The sequence below is a fragment of the Arachis hypogaea genome, chromosome 13, assembly GCF_003086295.3.
Source record: "Arachis hypogaea cultivar Tifrunner chromosome 13, arahy.Tifrunner.gnm2.J5K5, whole genome shotgun sequence".
In the NCBI taxonomy this organism is placed as follows: Eukaryota; Viridiplantae; Streptophyta; class Magnoliopsida; order Fabales; family Fabaceae; genus Arachis; species Arachis hypogaea.
Window position 1 is genome coordinate 16,569,704 of NC_092048.1, and position 18,604 is coordinate 16,588,307.

General features: G+C 33.0%; 3 protein-coding genes across 3 annotated transcripts; 1 reads left to right on the top strand and 2 right to left on the bottom strand.

The window, feature by feature from the left end:
• Positions 1–940: 940 nt before the first annotated feature.
• LOC112732793 (uncharacterized) lies at positions 941–1,438 on the bottom strand. The gene has a single exon (XM_025781593.1). It carries the CDS (start codon positions 1,436–1,438, stop codon positions 941–943), a length of 498 nt encoding a protein of 165 aa, XP_025637378.1.
• Positions 1,439–4,273: 2,835 nt separating this feature from the next.
• LOC112737475 (glycosyltransferase BC10) lies at positions 4,274–7,078 on the bottom strand. Its single transcript, XM_025787391.3, has 2 exons — positions 5,599–7,078; positions 4,274–4,538 (listed from the first exon to the last, which is right to left on the bottom strand). Exon 1 carries the CDS (start codon positions 6,709–6,711, stop codon positions 5,623–5,625), a length of 1,089 nt encoding a protein of 362 aa, XP_025643176.1. The 5' UTR covers positions 6,712–7,078; the 3' UTR covers positions 4,274–4,538; positions 5,599–5,622.
• An 8,042-nt stretch (positions 7,079–15,120) lies between these two features.
• On the top strand, positions 15,121–15,819 carry LOC114924959 (uncharacterized). Its single transcript, XM_029291193.1, has one exon. The coding sequence runs from the start codon at positions 15,121–15,123 to the stop codon at positions 15,817–15,819; it is 699 nt and encodes a 232-aa protein (XP_029147026.1).
• Positions 15,820–18,604: the final 2,785 nt, after the last annotated feature.

The window sequence follows — 18,604 nt, forward strand, 5'->3', positions numbered from 1 at the left end:
CAACCATCATAGCCAGGACAGCCACCAATGCCACCACAGCCATCACAGTCAGCACAGCCAGCACAGCCATCACAGCCAGCACAGCCACCACAGTCATCCACTAGAGCCACCACAGCCCCATCACAAACATGTCCATCAGAGATTTGAGTTTGCAGACTTTCGCGCACTTACACCATAAGTTGAGCTGTATATGGATGATGCGATCATCCGTAGTTTCCTTGCTGGTGCTGCTCCTATTGAGGATGTCTTCGATGCATCGCCACCGCAGGAATCGCCGCACTCACACCGGGCATCAGTGGACGGATCCGCTCGTCGCAGCTATTGTACTCCCACACCCGATAGTCGAGCAAATGGTTGCATCGATCCGCATCTTGAGATTGATTTGGGTCGTATGGATGTGCCACCACAACCCTCGAGAGCTATTGACTTAAATGTGCCGACACCGCAGGAGGTTGTCGACGAGTATATCCCTGGTCCTTCAGCTCCGCCAGCTGCAAGTGGGTCAGGTCCAGTAGAGGGACATGGAGTTGGTCACCAGTACAACCTACGAACAGATGTCTGTCCACCGAACAGGTTTACTCCGTCAACTGTTGACAAGATTGTGAACAAGACAATGGGATTTTTCAAGAAGAAGCCGTGACTTGATTAGTTGTATTAGTTGTATGCATCTTCAGTTGAGTCAAATTTAGTCTATATAATCTTTGTATTAGTTGTAAGCGTCTTCAATTGAGTCAAACTTAGTCTATCTAATCTTTGTATTTGTTGTATGCGTCTTCAGTTGAGTCGAACTTAATATTATCTACTCAGTATTATCATTCGAAGATTCAATATTTGAAATTTCTATTAGTTGTAATTAACTTAATTGGTACATTAACTTAGAAATACATTGGCTTGGAAATGCGTAAACTTAGAAATACATTAACTTTGAAATACATTCACCTTATGAACCACCACTACCACCAACCCCACTCGGTCCAGCACGTTGAGGACATCTACTATGACTATGACCCTGCCTCCCGCAAAGACGGCATACCTGTGGCCCACGCATTTTCCGTGAATCCATTTCATTCAAATAACGAGTTGATTTGGGATGACCTTTTAATGTTCGTCTCAGGGCAGGATTTGCGATCATCGTTGGTCCCTGGTAATCAGTCCACGTCGCCGTGTCGCCCACGGGGACAAACTCAATTTTATAGATCTTGCAAATTTGCGATATCTTGTACACATTACTGACATACACCTGCCAATCGAGGCGCTGGTTAGCACAACACGCAATCACATGGCGACATGGAAGTCGCTCCACCTGAAAATGCCCACAGTCGCATTTTCGTCGTGCAAGATTAACTACTAACACTCGTCCACTTGACATTTCACGCACCTCAAATACCTCGTTTCTTCGATCAAATCGGTGCACGATTTTGTTTCCTACACGCTGCATATTTGCCTCTATCCGCTAAGTGGCAAACTCAGAATAAGTAAATCCAGCACGCTTGCGCTGGTAAGTCTCGGAACTCTTCTACGTAAACAGCTCGTTTAACCGATAATATGTTGCTCGGACGAGCGCCAAGACAGGCAGATTTCTGGCACCCTTCAACACAGAATTAATGCACTCCACAAGATTTGTCGTCATGTGACCCCATCGATGTCCCTCGTCAAATGCCAACACCCGTTGAGGTAGCTCGATATTGTCGCACCAACAGGCATATGCCTCGCCTCGTTCTTGAAACCTCTTGTAATTGACATTGTACTCCTCCACCGTCTTTGAATACCCAATGTTGACTACAAACTTTTGCAAATATCGGACCTTGAATTCTCTTAAGAAGTTGCTACCAATGTGCCAAATACAAAACATGCACTATGCTCTCAGAGGTTTCCAATCTCCTCCATTACGATTTACTGCTGCCCGGATTGACTCATGATGATCCGAGATTATACCCACACCATCTCTTCTTACAACATGCCTTCGTAAATTACTAAGAAAAAAGTGTCACGCATCAGCGGTCTCACCCTCTACAATGGCAAAGGCAATGGGCACGATGTTTTAATTCTCGTCTTGTGCAACTGCAACCAAAAGGTAACCTTTATATTTTCCATATAGGTGGATCCCGTCAACTTGAACCAGCGGCTTGCAATATTTGAAGTCTCTAGTGCATGGATTAAAACTCCAGAATAGCCGATGAAGTATTCTAACACCCGCCACCTCTTCACTCCCATTATACACGGGTCGTGTTTCTATTTGGACTTGTGAACCAGGCATCTTTTGAACCATTACCGAGAACCACAATGGCAGAGCTTCGTAAGATTCTTCTCATCCACCGAAAACTTTTGCTATCGACTTCTGCTTTGCCAACCAACCCTTTTGGTAACTAATAGTGTAGTTGAATCTTGTCTGGACTTCCAAAATTATAAATTTCACAAAGCCCGTACTGTAGTTTCGCAAATGTTATAGTACACAGAACCACAAACAAATATGTACTCTCACAAGCAAAGCTCACGCCCTCATATATATTACGTAAAATCTCACCGTTGTGGTAAACCACTATATTTGCAGTGCCATCAATGACACAACAGAGAAAAATACCTCGCAGAGGACTCGCCTCCTCTCTTTTAACGCAGTAAAATGGTAATGAGCTCCGACTTTTGTAGGTAGAGGACTCACCTCGCAGGTTCCGTGTTGCAAAGTGATCTAATCCACGTCTGCCACGTGTCAATCATGCAGGGTGCGTGTTGCACCGATCTGCTCCACGTGTCCATCTCGCATGCTGCTTGCTGAGTCAGCACGCTACCTGCGTGTTGTACTGCACTCTCTGTAACACCCACCCATATGTATATACGCTAAAATGCTCCATTTCCAGGCATTATTCAATTATTTTTTTCATATTGAAATTATTTAGCCAAAATATCACATCTTTACATTTATCTTAAAAATTAAAAGTTAAAACTTAAAAGTAAATGGTATTAGTATTTGTTCTTGCGGTGACAACGTGATTATTGATTTATTAAATTTTCTATTTCTTAATAAATGCATGTCAGAATCAAAAGGTCGCAAGACATATAAAAAAAGAATGACAACAATGATGAATATTTGTAAGTGGAACAGTTATTTAATTCTCTCACGATCAGTAGTTATTTAACTCTTTTGTGGGTAAATGGCTTTTTTAATAAAACAAAATTATATTATTACTATTTTGTCCATAAATTTAGTTCATAAAATGAATTATTCGAAGACAAATGATATCTATAAAATTTGGACACCAAACTCTGGCATTCGCTTTAATATTGGTATATAAAAGTTAAAAGTTAAAACTTAAAAGTAAATGGTATTAGTATTTTTGAACAAAATTAAAATAAAAAGATAAAAAAACTACTGAAAAGGATAATATTAAGTTTGAGTTATGCTACGTGTACACTAAAATTAGCCACCAAAGTCAGCCACCAGTATAAAATACATGTTAGAATATAAATACACATTGAAAATAAATTAAACTACACATGTATTTATACACAAATACATTGGTGGTTGATTTTAGTGGCTGATTTTAGTATACAAATAGCATTTTTGATTAAATTTTATGTTCTTTTGTACTAGAATATTACAATTTATTAGATTATTATATCATCTTTGTACTATAGAATAAAAAGTAAAATTCTATATCTTCTTGTTGTTACTTATTTTACTTTATTTTTATTACAGTTTATTATATTATTATATTATTTTTGTACCATATAACAAAAAGTAGAATTTTATATCTTCTTGTTATTACTTATTTTACTTTATTTTGGCTATCTAAATTAGCCTGTATAATATTGTGAAGGTTGAAACGGTTAAAAAACATATAATAGAAAATTTAGATATTTATTGTGTTATCAGGTTATTTAAAAAAACTAATTAATAGATGTTATTATCCTACCACGTCTTTAATGTTATATGTCAATCTAATATTCAGTACAAAAAATAATATTAACCAACATAGAACTGATTAAAATTTTAAAATATAATTAGCAAAATATCCATGAAAATTTTTTCACTTTATTATTGATAGGTACAGATTTTGTTGCATCTTTTATATGCCAATCAAATAATCAATATATACCATATGCCAAATAAATAATATTAAATTAATTATTTTTTTTACAATATAAATTATTTATTTTAATTTAATTATAAACAAATTTGCATGTAGTTAAATGTCAAAAGTCAAAACTACCAAATTTACGAATAAAAGACACTCAGCTTTCTTTTTCAACTCATAAAAAAAAAAAGACACTAAGCTAGCTACACTAGACCTCCTTGCCATTCAAATTTTGAAGTTACAGCATAGCTGTTTACAATTTTTGTTTAATTTGTTCAAATTCTAATATAATTCCATGTTATGTTGCATGTGTATTTTTCTGTCGTTGTTAAGAGTTCCAGAGGGATAAGCCTCTTCGTACCATATATATATATATATGCCCCCAAGAAAGTTTAATAGGGACTATGAACAATATGCATCAATTCCATTTAGCTACATATCCTCCTGTCTTCACTGAAATTCCACCTGTGAGAATAAAATAAATGAGATTCAACTACTTATTATCTAAATTGCTGAATCCAATAAGAAATTGTTTTCTTGGCCTTTTTAATATAATAGATAAAAAATTTGTGTAATGTATATGCGTACGTATCAATAAAAATGTAAAATAATGTGCTGTAAGAAATTATGTGAACTAAAGATGTTATAAACCAACATCTGTCTCAACTGCTAATAGGGACTTGATTGCAAGGAATCAATGCATTTATGATTTAATAGAAACAATATTTCCTAACAACCAAACAAAAAGACAAATTAAAAACGCCTGTCTCACATATTAAGATTGAAGCAGATTAGTAGAAACAAAAAATATATAATATAATATAAAATAAAATAAAAGAGACAGAACAGTAGAATTAAATTTAATAATAAAATAAAAAAAATTATACATACTTTTTATGTTCTACTCAGGAAACTTTTAAATTTTAGTAGGAGTACTTGTTCCACAAGTATATAAATGCATCCGAGCATAATACGTATCTATTAAAATAAGAGAGAATACACATTACTAATAAAATTTATTATTTTTGGCTAACATTTTATGTTTTAAATATTAAATTCTAAATTCTAAATACTAAATTATTATTTCTAATAATATAAAAATAAAATATTAAATAAAATATTGGCTAATATTAATAAAAAAATATTAAATTTTTAATATTTCTCTTCTTTTAAAATAAAGTAAGGTACAAATGGATTCAAATATATCGTTGTCCAGCGTCTAAGATGTTTGGCTTTCACCCAAGGGACTCTCGGGTTCCACTCCGTCAAAAAGGAAATAGTTTTGCTCCCCAGTAATGATGTATGCATAATTTTTACGTATATTTTTCACCTTAATGGTACAGATATTATTTCTTTGTAAGAGTAAACAATAACAATTGGTCTTGTTTACGATAATGACTAGTTATATACACCATTAACTTTATCACCGTTTCCTTATAGGTTATATAAATCAAACATACAGTGTTAGATTTTAACAACCACCATGAAAACAATTTTTCATACGTAAATAAAATAATCAGCGTACCATGTAGGATGATCTTAATGAATTTTAGTCCTTGAAAATGGCCATTGCAATATACAACAGGGGTTGTAAGCAATCAGGGGTGAACTTCCTCGCGAAGAGGTAAGATTCAGAGAAATTTGATTCCCTCAATCGACTAATCAGTTCAACGGAAACCTCCTGGGGCTTATAAGTATAAGGGTGTCCACCTTTAGTCCCTGTCCAATTGACATGTGTCAACGTATAATTGGTGCAGCCCTCAGGATCCATCATTGACAACAACGTAGGAAAATAGTGTTCCTCTGGATAACACTCGTCCTTCTTGTAGCAAGGACTTCTAAATTTTCTCCACAACGCGCGGTCCCTCACGACCAGAAGCGCGTGGGGGCGCGTGAGCGTGAAGAACTGCGATCCAACTCGGAAGTCTTCGTACTTCACCTCCGGAAGCATCGCGAACCTGCCCCTCGCGATGTATCGGTTCCAGAGTCTCGGCGCATGGGTGAGGATTTCGATGAAGCTCCGGTGAGTCTGAGTTGGTCGGGTCAACCCGGGCGAGTCGAACGTGGTGGAGAAAAAGAGGGAGCGGTAGACGTAAGGGAAGGAGTGGAGAGGGATGCAGTGCTGCGAGAGGAGTGCGAAGTACGCGTTGTCAGGGTCATCGAGGAGCGCGTGGGCGAGGAGACGGCGCGTGGCGGATATTAAGGTTGGCGAGGCGCGTGCAGTTTTCTTGGAAGGGATGAAACGGTTCTTGAAAACTCCCTCGACGGGGCGCGTGAGGTTCACGGAAGGGTCTTTGTGGATGTAGATGTTATATAGGTTGGTGGGTTGGTCATGGAAAAAGAGGTTCCATATAGGGGCAAAGTGGAGGTCGGTGTTGGTGAGGAAGAGGAATGCGATCTTGGGCTTTGGTTTGGTTTGATAGGAGAATTGGAAGATTCTAGAAGGTTTGTGTTGGGGTGGCGCGTGGTGGTGGAACGTGGAAGCGAGCGTGAAGAGGGAGAGGTCGTCAAGTTCGTCTTGTGGGGAGAATGGGAGATGGAGGTGGCTTTGGGTTAAGACTGTGGGCCCAAGAATGACGATCACAGGAAGGGAGAGTAGGATAGAAAATGCAAGAACCAATGCTGTGTGTGGCAACATTTGAATCTCAAAATATGATCATAGAAATAAGTTTGCTGGGTTTGTGTAACAATGGAAAAGATTGGTTTTTTTGGTGGTTTATGATTATGGCATGTTTATGTTTGGATTGGAGGGAGGTACTTGAGACGATGGAGGAAGGGATATAGGGAGGATATGACATTTTGATGTCAATGGAATATTGGTCATAGAAGTTTTGGAGCCAAAATTAGTATGTTTGTGTGTTTTTAGTAACTTGAACCAAATTTAAGTAGGCTTTGGTGTGTGTTTGATAAATTTTTTCCCCCTTTCTTTTTCTTGGCCGTTTGATGTTATACAACTGAAGTTGGTTACTTGTTCCTCTTTTTCTATGGCAAATATAATACCTTTTTGGCTTTTTCCTTGTTAACCATAGAGGAGTTAGAGGTGCATCGGTTGATTTTCCTTAACATTAGTTGGGGATTTTAGTTGAGATACCACTTCGTTAGTTAAAAAAATATTGGTTTCTTAACAAAATTGAATTAATTATTACTCATTGTTGAATTATCTAATTAATGTTCTTATGAAAGCCTTCGTCTATATTATGTGAACGGGAGATTAATTCTCTTGGCCAATTTTATGTGCGGACAATAAGGAAAGGAAGTTATAAAAACACGCATGTAAGCTACTAAGGTTCATACCTAAGAGCCAACCACATGAGCACGTGGCAATTGGCAAATAATGATACAAATTCTCATCATTGAAGAAAAATATGAGATAATTTTGTTTTCTCTTGTATCTTTTGAGTCAAGTGCTATGATACATAGAATATTCATACCGATACGATATACGATATGAATATGCATAAATTTTAAATTTTTATAAGATATATATATATATATATATATATATATATATATATATATATATAGAAAAAGTATAGGTAGATAATGAAAATATTAAATAATATGAATATAGATATATTGATGTTTATTTTATTAGGTGTACAGATGGTTATTTTAATATTAATATTTTAAAGGTTAATTTAGAAGTGTAGTGTATTTTTTATTTAATTAGTGGTTGTTTATGTTGTTCAAAATGGTTATTGTTTACCCAGCACTTCCCATATATATAATATAAAATATTTTTTTATATTACGATAATATTTTAATATTTTATTGATATTAAAATATAAATTAATTTTTAATAATTTTTAATATTTTTTAATTATATAAAATAATTAAAATATTTTTTATTTTAATAAATAATGTACATTATTTTTAAACTCATTTAAAAAATATATATTAAAAATAAAATTCATCACCTAATAATATTTAAGTGTGTCTAAACATATTTAAAAAATATTTTTTTTTATTTTTTATTAAAACATGATTAGATACCGAAAATACTCATGTCCGACGAGTATTGTGTCCAAATAAGTATCCATACTTAATAGGTTAAGCACTAAAAATTCTGTGTTCCTATATGAAATATGACAAATTTTGAAAAATTTCTTTTAATAAGTTATTAGGGCTGGCAATGGATAGAGTAGGGTTTAGACTTTAGACTCTACCCTAATCCTATTCGCGGGTTAAAAACTTTCTTAAAATTCTACCCTATCCTATCAGTAGGTTGAGAATCTCTCAACCCTAATCTTACCCGCGCTCTAAAGTTCTACACCTTACCCTACCCGCAAAAAAAAAAAAATCAAATAAATATAAAATTTAACCATTTCAAATTTCATACATATTAATAAAATAGAAAATAAAAAACTAAGTTCAAATTAAAATTAAAAAAAATAAAATCTTAAAGAAATCCAACATGAAATTATAAATAATATGATCATCAACCAGTTTAGTGATTATTTCAAGTTTTTATAAGAAGAAGATTGTGAGTACAAGACTCACTTTCTTCACTACATACATAACTTTTACATATATATTATATAATATATTAATGGTACAGGTAGGGTAGAGTAGGGTATACCCTAAACTCGTATCCTACCATACCCGCAGACAAATTTGCACTATATTCTATCCTATCTGCAGCGGGTAGGGTAGACAATCCTATCCGAACGGATTGGTTTAGATTGAGTAGCCACAGATAAAGTACATATTGTTAGTCCTATTTGAGATCTTTCATCTTTATCGCTAATTAGAGATGTCAATTTTTTTTTGGGTCAGTGGATTGGACAACCCCCAATCCTAGGTACCCCAATGGATTGGACAACTCCCAATTCTAGGTACACAACACATCCACATACTTCTCACATATTTATCACATTTTTCCCCTCAAATGCATCCTCTAGAGTTTGAACTCTAGACCTTAATGATAGGGAGGGGGTAAAACGCCACCTGAGCTAAGGCTCTTCGGCTAGAGATGTCAATTTAAACTCTAATTCTAGGGTTGGCCCTAAGCCATTTAATCTACTTAATATACTAAAATTAGGTTTTTCCCCAACTAATGAAGGTGAGGTGTCGATCTCTCGTGACTTCGTTTTCCCTCCAAAATGAACTTTCCTATTCTCTATTCTAAATTATTTTATAAAAATTATCTTTATTATAATTATATTATAATTAATATTTAATAAATAATACATAATTATACTAATTTAGAAACATATCTTTATTATAATTATATCAAATCAATATTTAATGCATTATTAAACTACTTATTAATTATCAATTAAAAAAATTTTAATCATTTTAATAATAATAATAGTAATAATAATAATAATTATCCGTGATATCATTTATTGAAAAAAATATAACATAAAAAATATCATTTATTTAAAATATCATTTATTGTATATAATGCATAAAAAAATATATTTCACTTTTATTATTGATTAGAAGACAACTTATTTATATTTTGATTAATTTCATTTATTATTATTATTATTATTATTATTATTATTATTATTATTATTATTATATTTAATTTACAGAAAGATAAATTAATAACCATATTATTATTTATCAATATATTAATATTGATAATCATTACATAAAAATTATTTAATATTTAGTATTTTTATATTATTTATTTTTTATATATTTTGATATATTTATAAATATTTTTTATTATTTTTATATGCTATATGTTTACCTCCACTATTTAAAATTTCTAGATCCATCACTACTTTTGAGCGTGTTTCTTAATTTATTTTTTATAATTCATTGAATACAATTTATTACAGTAAATTAATTATATCAACTAATTGATTTGATTAAATATTTAAATATCACACGATTTATTATAATTCATATCAATCAAATAATTATAATTTATTATATCAATTATTTTAATTTATTAATTTATAAGGTACATAATAACATAGGTGATTTTGTTACTTATGATGATTAAATACAATAAATACATATTAATTTAGTTAAAAAAATCATTGTCTCATATGTTTTTCTATTTATTTTTTTAATTTATTAAATCCAATCAATTATAATAAATTAATTATATCAACTAATTAATTTAATCAATTATTTTTTAATTTATTTTTTGAATTCAATAAATCAAATAAAAGCAATTATACTAATTATTTGTATCAACTAACTGATTTGATTAATTCTTAAAAATATTTTTATTTAATTTATTTTATTTATTTAAATACATGAATTATAACTGATTAGTTATTTAATTTTATTACGATAAATATCAAATTCTATTCCGAATATAAAAATATAAAATTTTATTCCTTCTATTTTTATTTTACCACTATAAAAGACCATATATGTTAGAAGAAAATATCATTCATTTACCAATTACTCTTTCATTAGGTAGCTTTTACAACAATTCTTTTTCTTCTTATGAGGCGTCATCGCAAGAAGTCAACTATCGTGGACACAAACCACCACACACTCTTCAACTCTCGTGCTCATCATTCAGAGCAATATATGATATGTTATCCATGAAGCATTTATAGACCATGGTGTTATCATGTATGCATAAATAAAAAAAATTCCGTAATTAAGCTTAAGTCATTTACCTGTTTGTGTGGTATATTATAGTGTGAAATTACATTCAATTTGTGTTGTGTAATGATATTATGGTTTAATTTAAGCTTTTGTTTTAGAACTGTATTATGATTTTATCTCATCATTTTCTCTTAGATATCAAGTTGATGTATTTTTATTTATTATTATTGAAACGGATGTGATATAAAATTTGTAAAAAAAAATAAAACTCTCACACTTAATTTATTTTATTGTAGTCTTTTATCTCTTCTATTTTTTTTTTATTTTCTTCTTATTCATTTTATTTTTTTAAATATCATATAATTTATTATAATTTATACCAATTAATTAATTATAATTCATTATATCAATTAGTTTAATTCATTAATTTATAATATGCATGATAAAATAGATTATTTATTACTTATACGTTTATTCTTCTAAAATCTAAATCTGAATAACTATATTTTTAGTTTTAGTTATGAACAAAATATTATTAATAATAAATGATAATTAACCACTTATACTTTTAATCAAAGTGTTTGGATGACTTTTATATTTATTAATATTAATTGTTGATTCTTTTTCGTAAATAAATTGTATTATAATTTTATGTTAGTTCATAATTGATTAATGATTAATATTCATGAAGCTATGTTATTCTAAATTTTGTATTTTATAAATATTTTATTTAAATATATTTTAAACATAAAAATATATTATTTTTAATAATATCATACTTTTACTTTTTTTAATTATTCTAAATGAATATTTTATCAAATACTAATTAAAGCCATCATTGCATTTGCTTTTACTAATTTATTATTATTTTTTATACCAAAGATAGGAGACTCGAACCCGTAACCTCTTAATTGAGTATGGGGAGACTATGCCATTTGAACTATTACTCATTGGCTTACTAATTTATTATCTAACTATTATATAAAATTAAAATCGTATTAATGAATTTAATATTAAAGTTAATTTGGCTTTTTATTTAGAGTATTTTTCGATTTTTTTAGTCTAATCAACCAAAATTATTCAATTATAAATAGTCACTTCTATCTTATTTTATATTATTAACTAATTAAAATTACTAAAATTTAATAATACAATTCTATTTTATATTTTTATATTTAGTTCAATCCATCTAAGCTATATAATAATCATTTTAATTTTTATATTTTATAATGTAATACTACATACATTAATAGTAAAATAACATAGTAAATTTTCATGTTTTAATATTAAATATAAAATTAATACGTACAAAAATTTTTAAACTTTTAAATCAATACGAATTATTGTAAATAATACTTATTTATGACATAAACAAAGAAATACAGAATCTTAAGTTTAGCATATAAAAATTTAGGAACATGTTATATGTACAAATATAATTGCATAGTATTATTTTTTTTAGTGGTGTAGACCAAGAACTCTAATTTTATTTCACAGGTCAAATTTAAAAAAGTCGTAATTTTAAAGGTAGTCAGAAAAAAACAACAAAATTAATAAAAAAATAGTTAACTTATATTATTCTATTAATTTATTTAATATATTAAATTATTTTTATTTATATTAAGATTAATTTTAAAATAAAAAGTATAATTAATTATAATTTGCATCTTAAATTATGTTGAGTACATGATATTCTATTGTGCTGCTAAAAGTAAAAATGAGATAACAAATATAATTTTATCTCTTAATTCAATATATTTATTTATATTTTATAATTTTTTTTACGATTAATTTTGTACGATGTTGATATATTAAATAAAAATACCTGTAACCTGTTATAATAACAAAAAATAAAATAAAATTTCAATCAATAATTTTATATTCTTTACTTTTTTTAATTTTATTTTAGATTTTAATTTATTACTAAAAGGTAGTGAAATTCTATTGATACTGAAATAAAATTGCAAAAAGGTCCATATGGTAGAATAAGTAAGATAATGTGATACCCACATTACAACATCCAAATGAAACAACTTAAGATCTAAAATGTTTATCTTTCTCTTTCTCGCTGTCTATTATATTATCGTTTCTATTATATAAAAATCAATTTTTTACATTTAATGATAGAGTCAACGTAGCATGTTTCTGAGAGTGTTTCTTAATTTATTTTGTTTAACTCATTAAATACAATTTATTAGGGTAAAAAACGTGATTAAGCCATGGGAGAAGAAATTTTACGGAAATCAGCCAAACTGAATTCGTAGACGCCATTCAACCAGTAGCAAATTTTTATATAATTCGAATCTATACGATTCGAATTACAATTCCATACAGTTCGAGGTGATTAAATTCGAATTATAGGCATGCAGGATCTACAAGTAGTTCGAAACAACTTGTTTCGAATTAGGAAAGAAGAATTCGAATTAAGTAAATTCGAATTACTAAGAAAGGACAAGCTATACATAATTCGAAACATAATGCTTCGAATTACTAAGGAATGGTAATTCGAATTGAATTGATTCGAATTATACATATATAGTGCGAATGTAGTTGATTCGAATTACTGTGAACTGGAGCTCTATATATATGCTGTGAACTCATGTTGCTCTCATCAAAGAGGTGAGATGGCTAGTGAGGATAGTTTTCTAGTGCTTGTACATCACAGAGGATCGATTAAGAGAAAAACTCGGTCTGGCATGAAGTTTACTGATAAGGATCCTCTATGTATTATTGTGAGGCCAACGACCAACTACGATGCTCTCGTTAGCTCTGTGCTGGAGAAGCTTGGTCTGGAAGGAGTGAAAAGGGTTAAAAAGTTTTACTATCGCATCCCAACCACGGTGCTCCATGATACGGTGAAGTATGATTGTTTCACGATCAGGAGTGATGAGGACTTGCAGGTTATGTATCTTTGTCGTAGGCAGTTTCCCGAGGTGAGGACACCAGAGCTGTTGGCAAAGTTGGTTGATGTGGTATCCAGCTCGGGTGGTTCGAACCGGAATCCCAACACTATAGTCACGGTGGCCGGCTCGAGCTCGAGACCTGCGGTTGCTTCATCCTCCGTTCCTGTGAATGAGCCAGCGATACAGCCTGTCGCCTCCCCATCGTTTGCTGTTGATCTCAACGGCAACGTTGCAGACGAGGTTCGGTATGGGGAACATCATCCGACCGAATTACGGTGTCCTACACCGGCTGGTGTTGGAGAGGGATTGTTTGATGATCCAGATGACGATGATGTCGAGCCGGATATGATCGCTGATGACAGCGGCGATGATCTTGGAGCTAGTGATCCGAGAAGGGCTACAGGTGGATCTAGTTCTGGCACACAGCAGTACCCACCCTATTTTTCATCGTTGGACCTGGATGCCATGAGGCATGACGAAAATCCTGGGCAGCCTGCTGGATTTGGCGCTAGAGATACGAAAGGGTCTTCCGGTATGACAGAGTTCCAGGTTGGGCAACAATTTCAGGATAAAGATGAGGCGTTGTTGAGTGTGAAGACTTACAGCATCCGCCGAGGGGTACAGTACAAGGTAGTTGAGTCTGACTATCGAAGGTATGTGGGAAAGTGTTCCGAGTTTGGGAATGGGTGTACATGGTTGATTCGATTGAGTCTCCGGCAGCGCAAGGGCATCTGGGAAGTCAAGCGGTACAATAGACCGCATACCTGTCTCGCCACCTCCATCTCCAGCGACCATAGGAGTCTGGACTACCATGTGATAGCGACATTCATTATGCCAATGGTTAGGGCTGATGCATCCGTCAACATCAAGGTGCTTCTAAATGCCACGGCCGCACACTTTGGGTTCAGGCCTACATATAGGAGGGTATGGATGGCGAAGCAGAAGGCCGTTGCCATCATCTATGGGGACTGGGATGAGTCATACAACGAGCTTCCTCAGTGGGTGTTAGGAGTTCAGTTGACGATGCCTGGTACTATAGCAGTCCTCAGGACTTGCCCTGTTCGAGTTGGGGGACAGCTGGACGAGTCTCAGGCTTACTTTCATAGGCTGTTCTGGACTTTCCCCCTTGTATCGAGGCATTTCGTCATTGCAAGCCGTTGGTGAGTATTGACGGCACCCATCTATATGGCAAGTATGGGGGAACGTTGCTTGTCGCGATTGCACAGGACGGGAATTCCAACATACTCCCTGTGGCATTTGCACTTGTTGAGGGTGAGAATGCTGAGTCATGGTCTTTCTTTCTCTCCCACCTCCGTCAGCACGTGACACATCAGCCGGGTCTGTTAGTTATCTCAGATAGGCATAACGGCATCAAGGCAGCGCTCGAGGCTCCCGATGGGGGATGGCTACCTCCGGCTGCATATCGGGCATTCTGCATTCGACACGTAGCAGCGAATTTCGCCCTCACCTTCAAGGGCAAAGATGCCCGGAGGCTTCTTGTGAACGCCGCATAAGCGAAGACTGAAGTGGAGTTCGACTACTGGTTTGACATTCTGCGCTCTGAAAATCCGGCAATGTGTGACTGGGCGAACCGGATTGAGTAGGGTCGGAGATTCAAGCACATGACGACCAACATTTCTGAGTGTGTGAATTCAATCCTGAAGGGGGTAAGGAACCTCCCCGTGTGCTCACTGGTCAAGGCCACATATGCAAGGTTGGCGGAGCTATTTGTCCGTAAGGGGAGGGAGGCCGAGGCACAGCTGGGTACCGGTCAACAATTCAGTCAATACCTAGTAAAGTGTATCGAGGCCAACCTGAAGACAGCTAGGTGTTTCACGGTGACTGTTTATGACAGAGATAACTCCGAGTACACCGTGGCAGAAACGATGCCGACAGGTTCGTTCTCACTAGGTAGCTACAGGGTCTCGCTAGCGTCTCAGACTTGTGATTGTGGATACTTCCAAGCACTTCATTTTCCGTGTTCACACGCACTAGCGTGCTGTGCGTATTCACGTCTTACTTGGCAACCTTACGTCCACCAGGTCTATCGCCTAAGTTCCGTTTTCGGTGTCTATCAGATGGGATTCACACCTCCCATTCCGGAGGGTTTCTGGCCACCATATGACGGGCCTATCGTTATACCAGATCCTAACATGAGGCGTGCTAGGGAGGGTCGTCCGAGGTCCACCCGCATACACACCAACATGGATGATGCAGATCCGAACCGGCCAAAGAGATGTGGCCTCTGCAGGCAACCAGGACACACTCGTCGGAGTTGTCCCCAGGCCGGACAACCCACCCACACAGGGGGAAATGAATAGGAACGTTCTGTTGTGTGTTTTTATTCCTATTAGTTTCAGCAGCTGTATTTTATTTTAGTTTGAAAGCAATGTTCTAGGTGGAACTCAGTTGTATTTTATAAGTGATGAAACTTGTACTGCGAACCACATATGTATCTTGAATGTCTTTCTAATTATCAACTTGAGTTACATAAGCAAAGTACGCTTTTTGTCTAAGTGACTGATAAGAACTACAATAACATCAATATGCCGCTCCGGTCTTACTCGGCTCGAATGTTGGTCGTTTTCTCTGGGATTTGGTGGGGTATGAGAATGAGAAAGTGATTCGAATGAACTTGGTTCGAACTCCTTATATAGCTAAAACCCTTATAATTCGAATCAACTTGACTCGAATTATTTATTGTTACCAAAATCACCTAATTCGAATCAATATGATTCGAACTCCATTCGTGTGCCCTTCTCCATTAATTCGAATTGATTTAATTCGAACTTGCCTTTGTTAATTCGAGAAAACTTTATTCGAATTACATGCGATTTGTGCTTGGGAGTAATTCGAATTGAATCAATTCGAACTATGTGTAACCCTAATTCGAACTCTTTTGATTCGAATTATATAATATTGTCTTATGGTGGATTGATGTCTTAGATTTTCATTTGGTGGATTTCGGTAAATATGAGACACCCTTGGCTCATTTGGGTTTTTTACCCAATTTATTATGATGCATTAATTATATCAACTAATTGATTTGATTAGATATTTAAGTATCACACAATTTAAAATTATGTATATTGATTTGATTTTTATGATATATAAATTTAAGGAATAAATTAAAATAATATAACTTATTACTTATTTAATTTGAATACAACAAATATAAAATTAATTTAGTCAAAAGTTTATTATTTTCTAATCTTCTATACATAAAAATGACAAAACAAAATTGTAAAAATAATCTTTTTATCGTTTTTGCTATTTTAATTTTATTTTCTTTGCTTTTTTTATGTGTAATTTTATTTTACATTAACTTTGTGTATTTAATAACAAAATATATTCATATTAATTCTATCATATAATAATATATTTTTCTCCTATGTTAATCAAAGAATTTTAATAGTTATCAACTACATCTAATAGAATGACTGAGAAGTGAGAACTACGACAAGTTAAACCCAGATTCAAAATGCTGAAACGAAGGAAAGAAAACAATGGATATATGATTAGAGAAAAATATATAATAACGAAAAATATACTAAAACTGAATTTTTCCTCCGACTAATAAAAGTGAAGTGTCAATTTCTCATAAATTCATTTTTCCTCTAAAATGAAATCACTATTTTCTCTTTTAAATTTATTTTAGAAAAATATCTTTATTATAATTATATTACAATTAACATTTAACGAATAATGCATGATTATACTAATTTAGAAAAATATCTTTATTATAATTATATAAAATCAATATTTAATACATTATCAATTAATAAAAGTGAAGTGTCAATTCCTCATAAATTCATTTTCCCTCCAAAATGAAAGCACTATTCTCTCTTCTAAATTTATTTTAGAAAAATATCTTTATTATAATTATATTACAATATTACAATTATATTACAAGTTGCATTTAATGAATAATGCATAATAGTAGTAATTTAGAAAAATAAAATAAAGTCCAGTAATTTATCTTTCGACTGCACACGTATGTAGAATAACTTTTAAGGAGTTACGTATAGTAAATACGGTCGATGATTGTAAAACTGTATACTAACATTGATATAATATTATTTCAGGTATATGTTTTGCAGGTATCAAAGAAAAGTGTTGAGTTATTTTTTAGTGGGTTTAAATTATTTATTGTTTATTAGAGAATTTTGTGCATTAGAATTCTCTAATAATTTATTATTTATTTTGAGCTGATTTTGATATGTTCTTACTTGACAGTAAAACAACATATAAAAAATTGTTGGTGGGTCTAAGTATTACTAGGTTATTTATGGTCACATTGAGTATATATGTTTGATTTATTGAAAAAAATAAATTACTAAAACTAATTAATAACTATTTTAGAGTTAATACATTTAATACTAGATTAAGAAAAAATAAACAATACATAATATATTATATTTTTATTAATCAAATTAAATTATTATAATTCAAATTAATTTTAATAAAAGAATTTAAAATTATAATTTCAATCTTATCACGTGCATGGCACGGGCTATTACACTTATTTTTTTATTCAACCCACAATCCTAAAATATATCAAGAAAAACATCTCATAGGTAGCGTTTGTTTGCGAGACAGAGACCAAGAGACAGAGACAGAGAGACAGAGACCAAGAGACAGAGACAGAAATAAGTATAGTATTGTGTTTAGTGTAATGGTGTACAAGACTGAGTTATGTCTCAGTATAGTGTTTGGTTTGAAGTAAAAGATGAAGACTAAATTTATGAACTTACTAAAATGCCCCTTTAATTTCAGCAAAGAACCCTAACCCCCCCCCCCCAAAAAAAACAATTTCATTTTCGATAGTGGCAAACCCTCACCCCCTTTCTCCTCTCAGCCACCGTTCCTGCTGTCCTCTTCCGGCGACGTAGGCTGGAGCCTGACCCGCGACCGCTTGGACCTCAGGTTTTCAGACTTTTTTGGTCGGATCGACGAAGGCCCCTCGGCAGTGATCCCTGGTTTGAGTTGGTGGACCCGCTAGTGACCCCTGTTTTGTGACGCCACTATGGAATCGATCTTTGTGGGTGTGCGTCGCCACGGTACCGGATCTGTGCCTCTGTTCGTCGCCGTTTGTGAGGTAGCGTT